Below are 21,372 nucleotides of genomic sequence, written 5' to 3'. Positions count from 1 at the left end.
GTATGTTTGGGTTTGGGTAGAGTTACCAGATGTCCAGGTTTCCCTGCACATGTCCTCCTTTTGAGGACATGTCCGGGGTTCCAGACGGTTTTTCAAAACCCCACACTTTGTCCAAGTTTCTTTTGGGCAGGAGGGCATCCGTGCATGTGCAGATACAATGCGATGATATCACACACACACATGTGATGTCATTGCATCATATTTGTGCACGTGCGAATGTCCTGCCCAATGAGATCAGGCAGCTGGGGGCAGGGCTGGGGCAGGATTGGAGGTGGAGCTGGGGCAGGACCAGGGTGGGATTGGGAGCATGACTGGGACATGATGGATGGGTGCAATGGATGGGTGGAACTGGGCAGGCCTGGGATTGGTTTAGGGGTACAGATTTTCCAGACAGAAAATCTGGTAACCCTAGGTTTGGGGGTATGTTCATCATATGAGGAGTATACAAGATGTTTGGTGGGTGGCTATGATTGGGGTTAGCAGGGTGGGGATGGATAATGGGGGTTGTAGTGTCAGAAATGTGATGTTATTCCAGGTGGCTATTTAGTTTCAATCATTTTATAGGAATTATGAGGTGTGAAATACTTGTGTACATCACCGCTGCAAGAAGATGTGAGGCTGAAAATACTGTGCAATAAGATGAAGCAATGTGAATGTTATATGTTACAAACATATGGTCTGTTCAGTACGCCAGTCCATATAATTTATTTATCACAGCTCCAGATGGGAACATAAAACACACACATAATAAATGCAATAAAATAGCAATAAAAATATATAACAAAATTAATTTAAAAAGTAATATACATTCCATTAGAGCTTAAACTGATATTACTGTCATTGGCAATAAAATACAGAACAGTTATACTGCAAGCATTTGTGTTTGAAAACCTAGGAGAATAGAGATATTTGAAATTGTTCTAAAAAAGAAGCAGTGTTATCTGCCAGCTTTCTAGTATAAATTAGTAATTCTGTAAACAAGCAGGAATTGGATGCAATTAAAGCAGCTTCCATCACTCTACAGAATCATACCAATTTATGTACTGCAAAAGCCTTTTGGTTCATGGCAGTTTACAAAAGAAGCAGGCTGAGTAGCGTCAGTAATTTACATGAGTGTGCAGACAGATGAAAAAGTTTCATAGTGAGGTATAAAAAATAATATTTTCAAGAGAGAGGTAAACAAAGAGAAAAGATGGTCATTTGTGAGCTTACAACATGGGATTGAAGGAGCAATATGGTGGAAGACTTATCCTGGGGGTTTTAGTGTGGATTGCTGAGTTTGGAGAAGAGGTGCATTTTAGGAGCTTTTTGAAGTACATGTAGGAAGTAGATGCTCTGACCAGTGGGTTCCATTCAGAGTCTTTGTTGGCAGCCTGGTAGGGCAGGAGTCTGTTGATGAATCTTTATTGAATGCATCATTTGACTAAAGGGAAGGTGAAGAATGATTGATGACATGTAGATAATCCAAGTCCAGTGAATATGAACTGATTTATAAGATATTTAGGCAGCAGACCATGTAGTGCTTTGTTAAAGATACAAGCAAATTTGAAAAGCACTCAGCTCTCTATTGTCAACCAATGTCATTTTTGGTAGAATTGTGTAATAGCCTCACTGCAGTGTTTTGGACGATGCTGTGTCTTCAGAAATTCTTGTGTAGTCCTGCTAAATAGATGATACAGTAGTCTAGGATGCTTAAGACTAGTGCTTCAACTAGAACTTTGAATTGCATTTGTTCAAAGTATTTTCTTATTGATATGCATTTCCAGAGCATGTTGAAGACTTTGCATGGGACATGGTTCACTTGGGCAGCCTTGGTAAGTTGTCTCTCTAGGTATATGCCCAGGATTATGATTGTGAGGGAGATGGGAATGATAGCATTGCAAATAACAATATTAGCAATACACCTCTTAGCAAGACAAGAGGAAGTGAAACTAAACAAAAAAATCTAGATAAAAATAAAATTGCCACTGGAAAGTAGCTGGAAAGCAATAACCACAAACACAAAAATCTTGTTCTACAGGTCCTGATGTTAGAGGCAGACTCATATATTATAGCAATCACAGAGAAATTGTTCAAATATTCCTATGAATGAAGGGAGGATAGGGATGTTCAAAAGGTGAAACAGTATCTCTCTATGTTAAAGACCAATATCCAAGAGACTGAAATGCAAAGATCCTGGGGAAAAGAAGAAACAATATAGATAGCTTTGAAAAGAGAAGATGGAACTTCTCTCTACATGGTGTTGTCTATAGACCTCCAACTCAAATGCAACAATTTGATAAAGATCATGTTACAGATATCTAACAGCTGAGGAAGAAAGGAGAGCTGCTGTTTTGGGGTAACATAGTAACATACATAGTAACATAGTAGATGACGGCAGATAAAGACCCGAATGGTCCATCCAGTCTGCCCAACCTGATTCAATTTAAATTTTTTTTTTTTTTTCTTCTTAGCTATTTCTGGGCAAGAATCCAAAGCTTTACCCGGTACTATGCTTGGGTTCCAACTGCCGAAATCTCTGTTAAGACTTACTCCAGCCCATCTACACCCTCCCAGCCATTGAAGCCCTCTCCTGCCCATCCTCCACCAAACGGCCATACACAGACACAGACCGTGCAAGTCTGCCCAGTAACTGGCCTAGTTCAATATTTAATATTATTTTCTGATTCTAAATCTTCTGTGTTCATCCCACGCTTCTTTGAACGCTTGATTTCAAACTGTCAAATATGGATTGTAAAGTTCCATCTGTGGAATTGGAAATTAGGGAGATAGTGGATGCCATTCAGTGGGCTCTGCTCAGGCAATAAATAATGGAACCAATGAGAGAAAAGGTGATACTGGATCTGTGCTCATAAATTGGGGAAGTGTCTCTAATGTCTGAGTGGGTGTCCACCTGGGAAGAAATGATTATCAAATGGTTTGTTTTGATTTAACAACTAAAATTGAGGGCAGCCACACAGAAGTCAAGACCTGGATTTCAAATATGTGGATTTTAGTAAAATGGAAGAATATCTGAAGAAAGAGCTAATAGGATGGGAAGACAAAAGGAAAGTGGGAAAAAAAACATTGTTCCAAACTGAAAGGAGTAATAAAAATGACTACCAACCTTTATGTGAGGAAAATAAATAAAATCAAGAGAAAAATGAAACTGATATGGTTCTCCAAACTAGTGGTGGAGAAAATAGAGGCAAAAGAGTTGGCATTGATGTAATATAAAAATACTGAAGCTGAGGTGCACAAAAAGGAATACCAGATGAAAATGAAAGAAGCCAAGAGGGAGATATGTCTAGTGAAAGTGCAGGCAAAAGAGCAAATGGAAAGAAATATAAAAAGGAGAGATAAATTTGTTTCAGTGAAAGAAGGAAGACAAAAACAATAGAATTGCAAGACAAATAAGCTGTGAAGCACTATGTGGAGAGTGATGAGGAAAAAAAGCAAGCACACTAAACAAATACTTCTGTTCTGTGTTCATGGAATAAAATACTGGAGGAGGATCATAATTGGCTGGAAAAATTACATGTGAGAATGGCATGGATACCATGCCATTCATGGAAGAAAGTGTTTATAAACAACTAGAAAAAAATTGAATGTGTGCAAAGACATTGGACTGGATGACATGGAACTGGGATTCACGGGACAGTATTGGCCTGGTTTGAATATTTTCTGAGTGGGAGGCAACAAGAAGTCTTGGTCTGAGGAAGTCTGTCATATTGTAGAGAGTTCAGGACAGGGTTTTCCCAAGGGTCCACCTTGTCTGCTGCACTGTTTAATCTGTATCTTGTACCTCTTTTCAAATTGTTGTTGAACCTCAGTGTTTCATACCGATTCTACGCCGATGACATTCAGTTCTTTTTCCTGGTGGAGGGAGATTTCAATGCAGCATCATCGTGAATTCAGTCAGTTGTAGCTGTAATTAAGAAGTGGATGGACTACAACAAGCTTAAATTAAGCATCTAGAAAATTAAGGTGATGTGCATCGGGAGGTCATTAGATGTTGATGTCCCAGTTGCTCATGATTTACTGGGTGAAACTGTGCCATTAGTGAAATAGGTGAAATATCTAGGTGTTCTGGACTCAGGGCTCACATTTAAGGGGCAGGTGTAGGCAGTAGTATGAAAGGTGTTCTTTCAACTTTATCTGGTAAATGAACTTAGACCTTATTTGTCAGCCCATTTGTTTAAAATAGTCATGCAGACAATTGTTTTTTTTGATTCTTGATTACTGTAGTTTGGTACTCCTGGGTGTACAGATGTTGATGTGTGCGCTCCAGGTAGCTCAAAATTCAGTGATCAGAACTCTGTTTAGGTTGGGGCAATGGGAACATGTGACAGAATATTATGTGAAGTTTGTATTGGTTGAAGTTGATGGATAGGGTTCACTTTAAGCTATTACTAACCGTTTATATGTGCTTGAACAACTTGGCTTCTACACTTCATGTTGAGAGCATTCTGCCACATGTCCCATCTCATCCACTTCAATCTATTGAACAATTAGAGCTGAAAATTCCATCTGTAAAAGAGATGAGGCTAACAACGTTGAGGGATAGTATATTCTGTTGCATGGGGCCTAGGGAATGGAACAATCTTCCTGAGTACATTCGTTGACAACAGAACATACAGAATTTAAAAAAACTGCTGAAAAGGTATCTTTTTTGTCAGATGAAATATAGGGTATGAGACTGTGTGGTTAATGAAGAGTTGATGACAGTGAGGAGCTAGTCACCTATGTTTTTATTGTTTGTATTTTTGCTCTGTTTTGTGGGTGTATTTATTGTTGGTTTTGAATGTATTTTTGTATGTTAGTTTGTAACCCACCTTGGGTAAGGGCAAGATCTAAATAAATAAACCATAATGAGGGAGCTCAGAAAGGTTCTGGGGGCTCCACTTAAAGATTTGTTCAATAAATCCCTGGAGACAGGAGTGGCTTCATGCGATTGAAAAGAGTAAAAGTGGTCAGAGATGACCACAAAAGTGGTCAGAGATGAAGCAGAAAATTATTGGAAAAAATAATTAAAGCATTGCTGAAGGATAGGATAGTGAAATTTTTAGAATCTAATAAGTTACAAGATCTAAGTAAATATGACTTTACTAAAGGTAAAGGAATCTCAAATGTATATAAATCTACATACTTTGAACATATTGTACTGTGGCGAAGATATCTTTACAAAAGGTAAATCATATTAGACAAATCTGAATAAACTTTTGGGTAACAAGAGAATTAGATCAAGAAAGTGTGTTAGAAATAATTTACTAAGATTTAAGCAAAGCCTTTGACACAGTTTCTCATAGGAGGCTCTTGAACAAACTTGACCAGCTGACGTTGAGACTAGAGAGTTGCGCGGGGACAGAAATCCCACCCGTCCCCACCCGTCCCCGCCAAAGTCCCACCCGTCCCCACCCGTCCCCGTGAGGAATCCCTCCGTCCCCACCCGTCCCCGCGAGGAATCCCTCCGTCCCCACCCGTCCCCGCGAGGAATCCCCTCCGTCCCCACCCGTCCCCGCGAGGAATCCCCTCCGTCCCCGCCCGTCCCCGCGAGGAATCCCCTATGTCCCCGCGAGGAATCCCCTACGTCTCCGCCCGTCACTATAAACTACAGAAATAGTTATTTCATTTAATTATGCTACTGAATTAAAGGCTCTGGTAGAAACCCATTTAAAAATAAGCAAAAAGACTTTATTAATTTGGAAATATTAATTGGGAAGAATACATACTTTGTAAACGGGTTTCTACCAGAGCCTCTAATGTTTATAAATTTTTATCAACACAACTAATATACTACTTTATCCTTAAGCAAAAAAAAAAAAAAAAAAAATTTTTTTTCCTACCTTTATTGCCTGGTTTCTGCTTTCCTCATGTTCTCATTCAGTTCCTTCCATCCACTGTCTCTCTTCCTTCTGCGTCTTCCATTTGCTCTGTTACTGTGCCTCTCCCTTTCTCCCCCCTCCCAAATTGGTCTGGCACCCATCTTTTTCCCTCCGCTCCCCCCATAGTCTGGCACCTCTGTCTTCTTCCCTGCCAGCGTCTTCTTCCCATTCCCTCTTCCCCATTTCCTTTCAGTGTCCTTCTCCCCCACCATCTTTCCCATGTCCTGTCAGGCAGCATCCTTCTCCCCTCTCTGCCTTCCCCATGTCCTTTCAGCGGCCTTCTCCCCCCTCTGTCTTCCCCATGTCCTTTCAGTGGCATTCTCCACCCCTTTGTCTTCCCCAGTGCTTTCAGGGTCCTTCCCCCCCCCTTCCTCCCGTTTACCCCATGTCCTTTCAGCGTTCTTTTCCACCCCTTTGTCTTCCCCAGTACTTTCAGCGGCCTTCTCCCCCCTTAAGCGTCTTTTCTTTTCCACTCCACCTTTCCTCCCTCCCTGCCTCCACCTTTGTGGCGCTTTTGCACCCGACCGACAACTCCACCTTTCCTCCCTCCCTGCCTCCACCTTTGTGGCGCTTTTGCACCCGACCGACAACAGAACAGGCCCGGTCGGACAAATCTCCCTGTCCTGTAGCCGCGATCTAAATTACCTTCTTACAGCAGCTGGAGTAGTGAAGCTGCTGTAAGAGGTAATTTAGATTCGCGGCTACAGGGCAGGGAGGTTTGTCGGCCGGGCCTGTTGTCGGTCGATCGGGGGACCTGACCGGCTGTGCACATTCTTCGGGGCGGACCGCCCCCTCCCCCCTCTTTCGTTCGCCATTGCCTTCTTCCTACCTGCCCTGCCGCAGCCGCACACAGCCGACCGGAAGTCTTCCTGATGTCAGCGCTGACGTCGGAGGAAGGGAGGGCTTTGCTTAAGCCCTCCCTCCGACGTCAGCGCTGACATCGGGAAGATTTCCGTTCGGATGTGTGCTGCGACAGGGCAGGTAAGGAGAAGGAGACTACCCTCGCGGCTCGACCAACCCCGCTGCGATCTAACCCCGCAGGAACCCCGCTACCCTCGGAGGCGTCCCCACGGGATCCCCGCGACCCTAGGGGGCGTCCCCACGGGATCCCCGCGACCCTAGGGGGCGTCCCCACGGGATCCCCGTGACCCAAAGGGGGAACCCGCGGGATCCCCGCGGGTCCCGCGGGATTCCCGTCATCCCCGTTCCCGTGCAGCTCTCTAGTTGAGACCCAAAGTGGTGAACAGGATTAGAAACTGCTTGATGGACAGATGTCAGAGAGTGGTAATTAATGGAATTTGCTTCGATGAAGGAATGGTGAGTAGAGGATTGCCTCAAGGAGTGGTGTTGGGACTAAGTTTGTTCAATATGTTTGTGAGTAATATTTCTGAAGGGTTAGAAGGAAAGGTTTGCCTTTTTTTCAGATGATACCAAGGTTTGTAACAGAGTGGACACCCTAGAGGTTGTGGACAATATAGAAAAAAATCTGCAAATGGAAGAATGGTTAATGTCGGGCAATTATAATCCAATGCAAAGAAGTACAGAGTTATGAATTTGGGACATATAAATCCAAGGGAGATGTATGTGCTGGGAGGTGAGAGGCTGATATGCATGGATGGGGAGAGAGACCTTGGGGTGATAGTGTCTAGGATCTGAAGGTGATTAAGCAGTGTGACAAGGTGGTGGCTCTAGCCAGAAGGATGCTAGCCTGTACAGAGAAAGGTATAACCAACAGAAGAATGGAGGTGATGATGCCTATATATAGATCATTGGTGAGACTCGACTTGGAGTATTGTGTTCCATTTTGGAGGCCATATATGGCAATGATATATACTCTTGAGGTGAGGAGGAACAGGGGTGATATGATACAGACTTTTAAATATTTTAAAGGTATTAATATAGGACCAAATATTTTCCATACAAAGGAAAATGGTAAAACTAGAGGACATAAATTGAGATTGAAGTGTGGTAGATTTAAGGGTGATGTTACAAAAATATTTTCACAGAGAGGGTGGTGGATATATGGAATATCTTCCTGAGGAAGGTGGTGGAAAGGAAAACTGACATAATTTAAAGTGTGGGATGAACCACAGAGGATCTCTAGAATATGAATGGGGAAATTTTCATGGTCTAAATCCCACAAATTATATGATTTGGATAGGTTGGAGTGAGCTTCAGTGACATCTCAAGGTGTCAGAATTTAAGGACAGTACTGGGTGGATTTCTAAGGTCTATGACCTAAAAATAACAAAGAAAATCAATATTTTAATTTAATTAAGAAATTGTATTGCATGTAATTACAAGGCAGACTTGACAGACCATTCAAGTCTATGTTTGCTGTCATTTAGTATGTTATTTTGAATATCCATTTGTATAAGGGGATGCTGAAAAGTTCTCAGCCCAACCAGCCAACTTTCTAAATTCTGAATATTATTTTCCCACTGTAGTTGAAAAGAGTGCTTATCTTTTTTTTTTTTTTTTTAAAGTGCCAATTTTCAGAAACAAAATAATATGGTTTTGACATTGATTCAGATCATTGATTGATCCACAGCCATATCATTTTCTTATTGGCTGGACTTAGAACTTTTCAGCACCCCTTCATATGCTGCAAGCTAAAACTTATGTGGTTTAGTGCATTATTCAGCCCTTATCTGCATAAGATGATAGAACTGTTTTTAAAGAGGTCCAGTTTATGTGATCAAGGGATGAATATTGCATAAGTGCCAACTCTTATCTGTATAAGTGCCACAGTTATCTGGTTGCAGTAGATGTTCTGTGTACAGTATAGTCAGTTTCACTAACAAGTTAAGATCAGCTGAATATTTGTGGTTAGTCCTAGACAAGCAATTTAAACAGCCAGAAACCTCTCTGAGCTATTTAAATCACTTTAAATATTTGGCACAGTACTGTATATATCAATACTGAATACACTTTAATTTTTTCTCCAAATATTTTGTTCAAAATAAGCTTAGAATGTGTCTAAAAATGATGTTACCTTCCATGGAAAGTAATCTGAAACTTCCTGACTTCCTTTACTCCATGCAATATTTTTTCCATAGTCTGACATGGCCATGTCATGCAAAGCATGTGCCAGGGTGTACACTGCATTGTATATGCTATAGCTGCTTCCAAAGTACTTGGTGGCACAGTGTGTAGTCAAAGCTGGAGTTTTCTTAGTTTCATTAGTGCTGCAGGATCTTCTGATGCTATGGGAGCAGCGGCTATCACACAGTTGCATCCACCACATATGGATAGTTTTATCACTAGGAAAAAGGGTAGGATTCACCTCCTGAATAAATGTTGACATGCTTGGAATATTTCTCTTTACCATTGTGAATGCCAAGCTGTTATTAGCCTTGATAGTGTCCAGTGAATAGATTGAATGAAAATCCATTTCATTTGTGGTGATCCATATTTTTCCAGGTATATCCATAATACCTTCAATTGAATATAAATTCAAAAAATGTTCTCTATTACAGTAGACAATGATCACTTTAGCTGATGATGAATGAATAGTGTCTTTAATTTTATTCATTTTTTCAGGTGTCATATCAGTGATATAAGATAAGGTTTCTATAGATTCAATGCAACCTTCATTCTTTTCAATACCTTCTTTCAGAATCTGAATAGCCCTTGCACTGCTGTCATCATCAGATGCAATAATACTAACCCAGGTCCAGCTGAAATGTTTTAATAACCTAAGGATCCCTGTACAGAGGTGGAGCTCACTGGGGACAGTGCGGTAGAAATAAGGAAACTTAAGAGTATCGCTCATCAAAAGATTTTGTGATTTATAACTAATCTGTGGAGAAAAATAATTCCATCACCATTTCTGTTGCTGTTACATTTTAAATAACAATAAATAGAATTGCTCCACTTGTTGGACTGGGATTATTATCCCAAAGAAAGAAAAAGCCTCAGGTTTGTTCTGGCAGAGCATAAATTCTCAAACCTCCTCCACCCACATCATCAGCAAAAAACTTCCATAAAGAATATACAATTGCCACTATGCTAATCTTAATGTGGGGCTGAGATGTTGAAAAGCGACACTGAGAACTGCATTATAGGATTTTAAGTGGTGTCTTAATTAATAGCCAATGTTTCATGGTGTTAGACCATTTCTTTAGGGCTCCCAGACTCCCACTCTCTTCACACAGTTCTGTAGAAATAATTATATGAAAAGATCTTACTCATCTTTCTTTAAATAGTATATAGTAGTATCCTTAAAATAAATCGAACCATATTACTTACTGAAATGTTTGCTTGCACGATCTCACCAGCATCCTGTCTTCATAGCAGCGTCGCAGAGTTTCTTAAAGGAAGACTTACCAATCACTCACCTCCATGTCACTGCAATGGGGAGTGTTGATTTCTCCTCATTGGCAGACCAACTCAGCCATAGTGATCCAGGATTGGTTCTACAGGACTGTAGCAATTTCAATTTTCCAAGATAAAGTAATGAAACATTTTTTGATTAATAGAAACAGTACCTTTAGGAGTTACAGTACCTTTAGGAGTTACCAGCGTTGTAAATCCAGCGTTGTTCTCATTGCTGGAGATATAACAGCCTATTACCCCCATGGATATCCTGCTCTACGTGATCAAGCACATAACATTTAAGCTGCTAGAACAAACCTGAGGCTTTTTCTTCTGTTAGGATAATGCTCTCAGCCCAACAAGTGGAGCAATTATATTTATTGTTATTTATTTACCCGCTTCCACCATTTTATACTGATTAGTGTTACATTGTAAATAAATATGTTACTGTAAAATTAAATTTTAACAAGAAATTTAGTGGATTAAGGGACTAATTTTTAAAAAAGTGGCATAAAGGTGTAAATGGACTTTTGCCATTTACATCCACATTATGCATTAAGGGCTCCATAATTAACTGTCAGTAATCAGCCGAATTATACCTATTAATTTAATACAATTTCCTGACAACAATAAGTTCTTTGGCTCGGCAATTCGGATTTTCCCAGATATTGCTCAAGTGACATAAAAGAGGTGAAAAGAATTTCTGCTTTGGCCCTGGGTGCATCCTTTATATTGAAATGTCCAGCCAAATTTTGTGTTTCACTTCAAGGAAAAAAATTTCTATTTTTTCAAAACAAAGCAATTGTTGGAATTTATTTTGGCCAAGGAAGGGGAGGGGGAGTGATGATTGGTCCAATAGCTCTTCCAGCATTTTAAAGTACAGGCTGCTGGGGGTTTTATATCATTGTCTTCCGGGCTGTTCTTATAATTGATATATGTTTATTTACACTTATTCTAATACTTGGATCCCTATTTCTTAATTTTGTTCACTAAATAATTTATTTATTTATTTCCCTTATATTACTGCTGTGAGTGGTGTTAGGTTTATTAATTTTATTGGATTCTTATTACAAATCTGTACTCAAATATTAATGTGCTTGTTTAAAATTTTGTAAAATTGAATAAAAAAGCAATAAAAAACAGAATTACTCAGTACTAGTTTTATATATGTAACCTTAATAGTAGAACATATATTTAAGAATATATATGTACTGTACAGTATACAGTATACTTCCACTTGTCAAAGCACACAGGCTAAATAGCTCAACACAGAAGTAATATACAAAGATTTTACTGTACCACTAAATCAAACACAGCTTCTCTTTTCAAATCAATTTAGCTCATGAATCGAACTAAAATTAACTATTAGAATTTTCTTTAGGACCTTACTCTCAACAAAAATTCCTTTTATAAGACCCAGACACTAAGGGCCGGATTCTGTATAGGACGCCCGGTCTCAGAAGCTGACAGGCATCCTATACAGAATCATGCCTAAGCCCGCCTAAAATGAACCTGATTCTCTAACTGATGCAGGTTAGAGAATCAGGTTTCAGCTGAGCTTATTACAGCAAGGGATCTCCCTGCTGTGATATGTTTAGTGGCAACCCATCCCCATCCCCTTGAAGACTACCAGTAGGAGGAATGCCCAATCTCTCCTGCCAGAAACCCTCCTGAATGAACACAGCAGGAAAGATGCACAGTCTCTCCTGTCCAAAATACCCCCCAAATGAAAGCGGCAGGAGGGATGCCCAGTCCCTCCTAACAGAACACCCCCCCGATAGATGGAGTAGCCCCCCTGGACCCCATGGACCCCCACCAGACCCTCACAATCCCACTCAAACTCCTCCTAACCTCACCTAATCACCCACCCAGACCCCACCAACCCCTCTCCAACCCCCTCTAACCTGTTTGTTCGCCAGCCAGATGGGTCCTCCCTCCATCCATCTGGCAGGTCCACCTCTATCAGAATGGAAGGCCTGCCCCTTCCTGGTGTATTATCAGTACCGGGGAGGGGCCTAAGGGCCTGATTGGCCCAGATACCTAAGAACCCACCTATAGAAGGGAACTTAGGCACCTGAGTCAACCGAGATCTTACATAGGCCCATGTGCCTATGGGCAGGACCAGCCTAAGATTCTGGTTGGCCAAGGAGCTAAAGCCTCTCCTATGGGTGGGGAATTAGGTGCCTGGGCCAATCAGGCCCTTTGGCCCCCTCCCCAGTGCATCCCAAAATGCACTAGGAAGGGGCAGGCCTGTCATTCTGACAGAAGCGGGCCTGTCAGATGGAGGGAGGACCCATCTGTCTGGCCAACAAATAAGGTTAGAGGGGGGACAGAAGGGAGTCCGGAAGGGTTAGGAGGGGTTCAGGTGGGGGTGGAGGGGTCTGAGTGGGGGTGGAGTGGGGTTCGAGGGTAAGCTATTCCATCTACAGGGGATGTTTCAGGCAGGAGGGACTGGACATCCATCCTGTCACTTTCGTTCAGAGGGTATTCTGGGCAGGAGGGACTGGGCATCCCTCCTGCCACATTTGTTCAGGGGGGATGGGTGGCCACAGTTGTGGCCGTTAAACTTATTGCAGCAGCTGTGATAAGCTCAGTGGCTGTGTCTACATACAATATAGGCCAGCATTTTGCTGACCTACATTGTACGCATCTCCCGTTGGCCTAGGGAGATGTGTACAGCCATCTAAGTCTGCCTAAGGCTACCTCTGGGCCAAATCACACCCGCACCTAGCCTTAGGCGAACTTAGGTGGGCTTGCATGCCTTCCTTGTCTCCTGGAGGCACCTTCAATGTAGATGGCCTGCCTCGGGAGCTTTTTTTAAAAAATGTGCATCCCGATTGGCTGGTTAGTCAACCTTTCATTTCAACGGTAATTCATCCAACTTGACTAACTCACTTGGCAGTTAGGAACTCTCCCAGCGAGAGCTGTACTATCCAGAATTCCAAAGGGTAACACATGCAGCTCTGAATTCTTAAAGCTACAGTGACAGGTTAATCTCCTCTCAAATAGCTATAAACATTTTTTTTCTGGGTTACATAATGATCAACAAAACTAAATGTATTAAACAGATGAAGTGTATGAAGGGTTCTGCAGAACATGAACACTAATAATGGCTTGATAATACAGCCCATAAAAATCTGCATTTGTTAGTGTGCATTTAGTTCATTGGCTTAATTGGGAGTTGGAGGCTCTGGTTGGTGCAGGTGTTCATCAGGAAGTGGGGCAGATTGAGATAACCATGTTGTACATTTTTTAATGGGACATGAGACATCCATTGTGTCATGACAACTAGACAGCTGCCTAGCATGGATAATAAATAGGCTCCTTTATTTAGTTTTAATTCTATCCTCTCTGAAATTTCACAGGATTTAAGATGGACAGCTGAACCAAAAAAGATATTGACTTTCAGAATCAAATTTCACTCTATCTTGGAAAGTGGATACTTTTTCTCTTTATGATTTATTTATTCCATGTATTTCATTTTTCAAATATATAATTTGTCTCTTAATAAGCAAATGAACAAACACAAACAACAAAGTGGTCCTTTTTGTTAAGGCACACTAACGGAGTGTGCAGCATGGCCATTTAATTCCCACTATTTATTAGCATACACTATGGGCTCCTTTTCCCAAGGTGTACTAGTGTTTTTAGCGTACATTGAAGATTAGTGCGTGCTTACCCCGCTCTAAACAAAAATTACTAATGCAAGCTCTGTGGAGGCGTTAGCATCTAGTGTGCACGGCATTGTAGCATGCACTAAACCCGCTAGCGCACCTTAGTAAAAGGAGCCCTATATCCATTAAAGCTCCTTAGTGACAGGACCTCAATATTTGGGCTTCCCAGTTTATTAATTTCCAGTTTCACTGGATAATTTAGTCCAGGGGTGTCCAACCTTTTGGCTTCCATGGGCCGCATTGGCCGAAAAAAATGTTTCTGGGGCCGCACAAACGTGTAAACGCTGCAGCAAAACAGAGGAGGGAGCAGAGCAAGATGGTAAACACCCAGGGGCAGCAGAGGAAAACACTGCATCGCCCTCGACTGGGCTGCACAGAATACTTCACGGCCCTCGGGCCATAGGTTGGACACCCCTGATTTAGTCTCATATTAGAAACTGTGTTCTCTATAAATTGATAAGGTGGTAATATACAAAGTAAAATAGAGAAACCCCTTACTTGTGGGTAGTGGTAGGTCCGAAACACATTGGATATCTGACTTGATTCCTCAGATGAAAGACCTTCAATTATAGCAGCAAGGGTGCCAGATGTTTTGCATCTGTAATTAGGGGTATTTATATCCATTCCTGAAAATATATTCATGGCAGCATAAAATACAAAGAAAGGATTGTTATAAGTATCATAAATGTAGAAACCCAGGGTGAGGTTGGGTAAAAGCTCTGAGCTATTGTTAATTTCTTCCACTGAAGACACAAAGGCCAGGAAGTCATAGTAGTTTCTTAACTGAACACTGCAATGACATTAAAGTGTTTTTTATTATTATTATTATTTGGGGTTTTGCTCTTACCTTTTTCACTAGTGCTGAGAGATCCAGCTCACGACATGTACATTTCTCCCTGAAGTTTGCAAAATGATCTTTCGAAGAGCTTTTTTTCAAAAATATGATTTATGAGATACAGGGATACACATGTACGAGTTTACCAGTATGTTCATCAGAAGCAGCCATTTAAATAATACACATGTGTACAAAAAAAAAAAAATGACATGAACTCAGCAGATTCTGGATCCATTTTACTAAGTTGTAGTAGAAAGTGGCATGTACTGCTTTGAGAGTGTAGATATCCCACTTGCTGAAGCATTTTCTAGCTCGACTGTAAAATGTATATGTGGAAGAGGAAATTTTGCAATTTCCATGTTGAAGTCTCAAAACTATATGCGTAAATGTCACCAAGAGCTAGATGCACAAAACACGGTCATTAAGACCACATGAGTTACTGTTGGCTAAGTTTTTGGCCAACTCTGGAAGAGTGATTGATGTTGCAACAAGTTTGCATGCAAATGTTTTACACAGAGGTTCACTGTAATCCCATCTGATCAGTCGCTATGAGAGTGACTTTGACACATGCGCAGAACTAGTTTGGGGAAGCCCTAAAACAGCCTCCTGCCACTCAACTGTTAGAGCTTTTTTCTTTTTTTTAAATGGCACAAATGGATAGAGGGAGAAGGAAGAAATAAATAATGAATAATTAAAGAAGATTATTCTCTTAATCACTCATGACAATTCTTGGCTGAAATGTGCTTATCTTAAACAGAGGGAATCATATCCTGTTTAGCATAAGCACATTTGTATATTTTAGGTCTTTTGTATGAACTTATGGGAAGATTCTATAAATGGGCGTCCCAATTGTAGGTGGTGGTAGGTGTTCTACTGCCACCTGGCAACCAATCGGGACATATGTTTTTATTTTTTTTTAAAACTCCGAGGTTGGCTGCCTATATTGTAGGCATTTGTCACAAGTGTAGGGCGATGCCTAGGGACACTAAAACTTGCCAAAGGCTGGGCGTTGGCTTGGTTTCAACTGAAGTGACCTTAGGTGAGCTTAAGCAGCTTTGGCATCTCCCTAGGGCCACAACCAATATGAATTTAGGGTTGTGAAGGGAAGAGGAAAGTGGATACCACAGAACATCACAAATGTGGTAATTGCTATGATGCTGGAGGTTTCAAAGTTCTTAAAACATTACAAACTTTTGATTTATATTCTGATACTACCTGCATCCATGGCAATGTGTTCTATATGTTTATCTGTCCCTGCAACCTTCTATACGTTGGACAGACTTCTCAGCAACTTAAAATTCATCTTATAAAACACAGACACAGACATTGTGGACCAAATTCTATAAACAGTCTCCCAATTGTAGGGGGCAGTAGGAATCCTACCACTGTCTACCCAGCCAATCGGGACACACATCTAAAAAAACACCCTTAAGCAAGCTGCCTATATTGTAGGCAACTGTCACTGTTGAAGGAGATGTGTAGGGATGCTTAAGCTTGTCCAAGGTTAGGCATGGGCATGGTTTCACCTGGAAGTGGTCTTAGGTGAGCTTAGGCATCCCTAAGCATCTCCCCAGGGCCATGATATGTACCTGAATGTAGGCCAGCAAAATGGTGGTCTACATTTCAAAAAAGACACAGCCACTGAGCCAGTCATGGCAAGGGAATCTCCCTGCCATGATCAGTTTAGCAGCCATAGCAGGGAACCCATCCCCCCAGAAAGTTGGCTGGCAGGAGGTATGCTTACTCCCTCCTGCCAGAACCCCTAAAGCCCCCACAAAATGTCTGCAGCAGGAGAGTGCCCAATTGTTCCTGCCATAATGATAGACAGTCTCAACACAATCCAAGGCAGTAGGGATGTCCAGTCCCTCATGCCAGAACCCTTGAGGCCCCCAACTGCCTGCAGCAGAAGGAGTGCCATAACAGTGAACCCTCCCAACACAGTCCAAGGCAGGAGAGATGCCCACGGCCTTCTGCTGCTGGCTCCACTATTCCCTGAATCCAACCAAACACTCCCTGACTCCACCCTAATACTCCCTGTCTTCACCCCTGACACTTCCCAACATTCCCCTGATAATCCCTGAGTCCACCCCAATATCCACAAGATCCCCTGACACTATCCAATACCCCAACATCCCCCTGATACTCACCTACTCCACTACAATACCCCCTAAGATCCCCTAACACTCCCCAAATCTACCACAACAACTCCCCATTACCTCAAAGATCCCCTGCTACCCCTAATCCCTCCTTGAGATGGAAAATTGCAGACTTAGGATACATTGGGAAGGAGGCCTAAGACTACATTTGGACAAGGTGCCTAAGGCCCCTCCTATAGGAGGGACATTAGGCATCTGGGCCAATCAGGACCTTAGGCCCCTCCATGGTGCATCCCATAGTGCACTGGGTACTGGAAGGTCTGCCATTTTGCAGTGGCAGGTCTACCAGCAGGAAGGAGTAGCTATCCCTCTTTCTGGCCATCAGGTAAAGGTATGGGGGTTCAGGAGGTTTGAGTGCTGGGCAGTTGTTGAAGCTGGGTCAGAGAGTATCATGGGGATCTTAGGGGTGTTGGGGTGGAGTTGATGAGTGTCAGGGGGATGTTGTGGTGTTGGGGATTGGCAGGGATGGAGTCAGGGAGTGTCAGAATGGAGTTGGAGAATGTTTGGTTGGGTTCAGGGTATGATGGGGACAGTGGCAAGAGAGAGTGTGCATCCATCATTCTGGGGGATGCCTTAGGGGTGGCAGCAGTAGGGAGTGAGCATTCCTCCTGCCTTGGACTGTGTTGGGAGGGTTCACCATTGCAGCAGGAAGAATTGGGAACTCTTCCTGCTGCAGACAGTTAGGGGGCTTCTGGCAGGAGGGAGTTGGTATCCCTCCTGCTGGCTGACTTCACTGGGAGAGGCGGGTTCCCTAATGTGATTGCTCAACTGATCATTGAAGGGAGATTTCCCTTGCCCTTATTATCTGAGTGGCAACATGATTCTCTAATTGGCACCTGTGACATGGACATTGGTTAAAGAATTGAGGTGGTTATAAGTAGTTAGGCATTTGTCCATCAGGACAGATGTGATTCTATATAGGATGCCCATGTGTGGTTCTCAAAAGCCACTTAAGTGGCTGCTGAGACTGGACATCCTATACAGAATCAGGCCCCATGTGCAATTCTCAAAAGCCGCTTAGGTGGCTTCTGAGAACGGGCACCCTATACTGAATCCAGACCTCAGTTCATATCACAATAAAGAGAAAACTTCCAGACAAATCCTAGGAATTAAAAATATAACCAGAAAGATCAAATTCCCAAATAATCTACTAGATTAAGAACAATTGTCTTATTCTCAATCAGAGGTTTTGTGGAAAAGTATGCTTTTAAAGCCTTTCTAAATTGTAAATAATGTGGCATCTATCTAAGATGGACTGACAAAGAGTTACAGATTACAGAAGTTTGGTAAGCAAAGCTTGCATTAAAAGCAGTCTTGCATTTTAATCACTTAGGGATGAACAAAGTAATATACAGTGTTCATGAAGATGAATTTCTTTAGATGCAGTCTGAACCCAGTTTAACAAAAATGTAGGGATTGATCCATTCAAGATTTTTAAAAATCATTTTACAAACTTTAAACTAGATACAAACTTCCATTGGTAACCTGCATATATGATACTACAATAATCAAGAGTAGAAAGAAGTGAGCTTTGCACAACTAAATTAAAACAAAAAAATCTGTTTTGAGGTTTAGAAAATTGTTAAAAACACATTTCTTTGTTCAGGTGTTTTACTGAATGTAGCCCCCTGTTTTTACTAAGGTGTGCTAAGCATTTTAGTGCGTATTTAGCGCATGATAAATCTACAAGTGCACTACACGCTAACATGTCCATAGACTAACATGCACGCATTTGCATTTAGCATGTGATTAGTGCACGCTAAAATGCTTAGCATACCTTAGTATAAGGAGCCCTAGTATAAGGGGAGGCTTGTTTAAAATTTATTGCTTTAATTGATTATGCATGTATATATGTAAACCACTTAGGTCTTCAGCGATTAACAACTATTTTACATAAATAAATAATACATATCAAATTCTCCTTAACATTTTTATCAAAATAAACAATTTCTTAGTCAAAACATGCACTTGGAATTCTAATGAAAAGAAACTGGATAACATTATTCCCAGGAGCTTAAAAAATGATCCCCATTGCTAGTCCTAGTAATAAAAACTGTTTTATCTATATCAAGTTTTAATTGGGGGATTTGAATCCATGTCTCAAGGAGTTGGAAGGGAATCCCATATCATAACAATGATAACTGTTGTATAAGAAATTGGGAATAAAATGGTAACATCATCAGTTTACCAAATAACCTTGTAACCAGCAGAACCAAGGGAAGACACTGGTACATTATATAAAGCTGGTGACAAGGGAGATCCCTGAGGTATACCACAATTAGCTACCTTTTAATCATTGTACCGCATAGAACTTCAAGGTCCTGCGGTATATAAACTGTTATTATTATTATTATTATTATTAATTTGCAATGATTCCAATAAAAAATACATTTAAATTTAACTCTAAACATTCTTGATGTTATAAAAATCTGCTTTCCCAATGCCAAACCTATCTAAGATTCTTAGCAGCACCTGGAAGTTCACCAACTCAAAGGTAGTACACTAAACACTGTTTCTGTGCTAAAGGACCTACAAAACCCAGATAGAGAATCATGAAGTAACTGGTCCAGGCATTTATTCAGCTGTTTAATGACTAAACCCTTAGTTAAATTCACAAAAGGGTCCTTTTACTAAGGCACACTTGCCGTTTCATTGTGCACTAAATATTAGTGCACGCTAAACGCTAATGCATCCATAGACTATAATGGATGCATTAGCGTTTAGCGTGTGCCAATATATTGCATGCACTAAAACAGCTAGCATACCTTAGTAAAATAATCTAAAAGTGAGGGACTGAGACTGCTGGTCTACAATCAGTGACATTTGAGATACTGGCCTTCAATTTCTTAACACTTTTTAGTCATTCATAAATAACTTAGCAATTAAATATGTTTCAAAAGGGAACTCCCAAGATGACATCATTTTTTTGCCAGAAGGATGTTTCAAGGTTTGTTCTCTTATATTTTGCCCGGGTCATCTTCTAAGCAGTGATAATTTGATAAGTTATTTATGAATGCCTAAAGAATAGTTTCAACAGCAATATCTGGTTGGACTGATGATAAGATTTGGCTAAAGAACTTTCAGATTTGTAATATCAATCTGTAATTAGCCACTGAAGTCCACTAACCAGCTTAATTGAAATACTGTGAGAAGAAACAAGTGATTATAACTGAATATTATATTACCTTCCTGAATAGGAACTCTACTCAATAACAGTTATTTATCTACTTTTTTAACCAAAGGGCAAACATGTAACATATTATAGGAAGAATTATGAGAATACTAGTCTTTAAGCCCATTACATTAACGGGTTCTAGAATATGTCTGTCTGTCTGTCTTTCTTTCTTTCTTTCTTTCTCTCTCCCTCCCGCTGTCTGTCTTTCTATCTGTGTCTCTCCCTGCCCCCTATGCAGCAGCATTTCTATCCCCCCACTTCTCTATGCAGTAGCCAAGCAAAATTTGAGTGGGGACTGTAACCGAGCCCTAGGGAGTACCCAACAGCTGGCAGGGAAGCCCTAGCTTCACGGACTGAAAAGCTCCATGGCCAAAACATCCCATGGTGTGAGGAAGTCGGCAGCATGCTTTCCAGATGCCAACCCTGGCATTCTTTGCGCATGAACTGAGCATGTACATGGAGTACCAAATGTTGGCTGGAAAGCATGCTAACTTATGGTTGGGGGTAAGGGAGGAGGAGGAGGACAGTCAGGTTGTGGAGTTCTTTGGCTATAGGGGCTTGGGAATTCCTGCAAGAATCTCTAGCATTTTAAATTTGTATGTGTTGGGGGGGGGGGTGGGGCGCAGCAGAGAGAAATGAGTGGCCTTCCCTATTTCATCCTGAGGCCTTGCCAAAATGGGCTGCTGGCTATGCCCATGGCAACCAAAATCCAAAACTAAAAATGAAAACGAAAGCAAAGAGAGAGATCGGCCGCTGCCTCGCCTGGAGATAAAATGAACTGAGGAGGAGGGGCGTGAACTGCTAAATTCGCACATGCCCAGAGATATTTTTTCTGGTCAACCTCCGGGCTTTGGGCAAGAGGGTCCGCTCTGCAGCCGCCTGGATGACGTCAACCCACGCGCACGGCAATGTGACTCCGGGAAATTTTGGGGCTGCCAATGAGCGGCTGGTCGCCATCGGGGCCGCAGAAGCGCTGCACTGGGGCTGCAATCGCCTGACTAGCGGTGAACTTCGGCCGCGGCCGGGGCATAGCAGGTAAGATGAAAGGGGGGGGAGGTCTGCGGGGGCGAAGGGTGTCTCTGCTTCCGATTGCATGCGGGTAGATGGGGAAAAAGGGCCCGGGGAGACCGGAGGAGCGGAGCAGGCTTGTGGAGGTGATCGGCAGCTGGCTGCGGTCCCGGCTGGAGTCCTGGTGACATATTAAGCACGCATGCACACTCTGCCGGCCACACCCTGACAGATCAGGACTCAGGGGACATAGGATTAGAGTGCGCATGCGTGCTTAGCATATTATTATTATAGATTGCTTAAGCAGGGTCTTCATAATAAATTGATTTAAAATCCAACCAAT

General features: G+C 41.8%; 1 protein-coding gene across 1 annotated transcript in view; it reads right to left on the bottom strand.

Annotated features, from left to right (window-relative positions):
- The window catches only part of LOC117346169 (vomeronasal type-2 receptor 26-like), a 38,988-nt gene that overhangs the window by 14,753 nt on the left and 2,863 nt on the right, over nucleotides 1–21,372 (bottom strand). Inside the window, exons 3-4 of the mRNA XM_033915573.1 lie at nucleotides 14,354–14,645; nucleotides 8,860–9,666 (exon numbers count right to left, since the gene is read on the bottom strand). Coding sequence (XP_033771464.1) covers nucleotides 8,860–9,666; nucleotides 14,354–14,645 — 1,099 coding nt within the window. The remainder of the gene's footprint in view (nucleotides 1–8,859; nucleotides 9,667–14,353; nucleotides 14,646–21,372) is intronic.

This window comes from Geotrypetes seraphini, chromosome 12 (assembly GCF_902459505.1).
Source record: "Geotrypetes seraphini chromosome 12, aGeoSer1.1, whole genome shotgun sequence".
Taxonomy (NCBI): Eukaryota; Metazoa; Chordata; class Amphibia; order Gymnophiona; family Dermophiidae; genus Geotrypetes; species Geotrypetes seraphini.
Note: the sequence above shows the minus strand (reverse complement) of the source record. Positions and strands in the feature narration are given on the sequence as shown.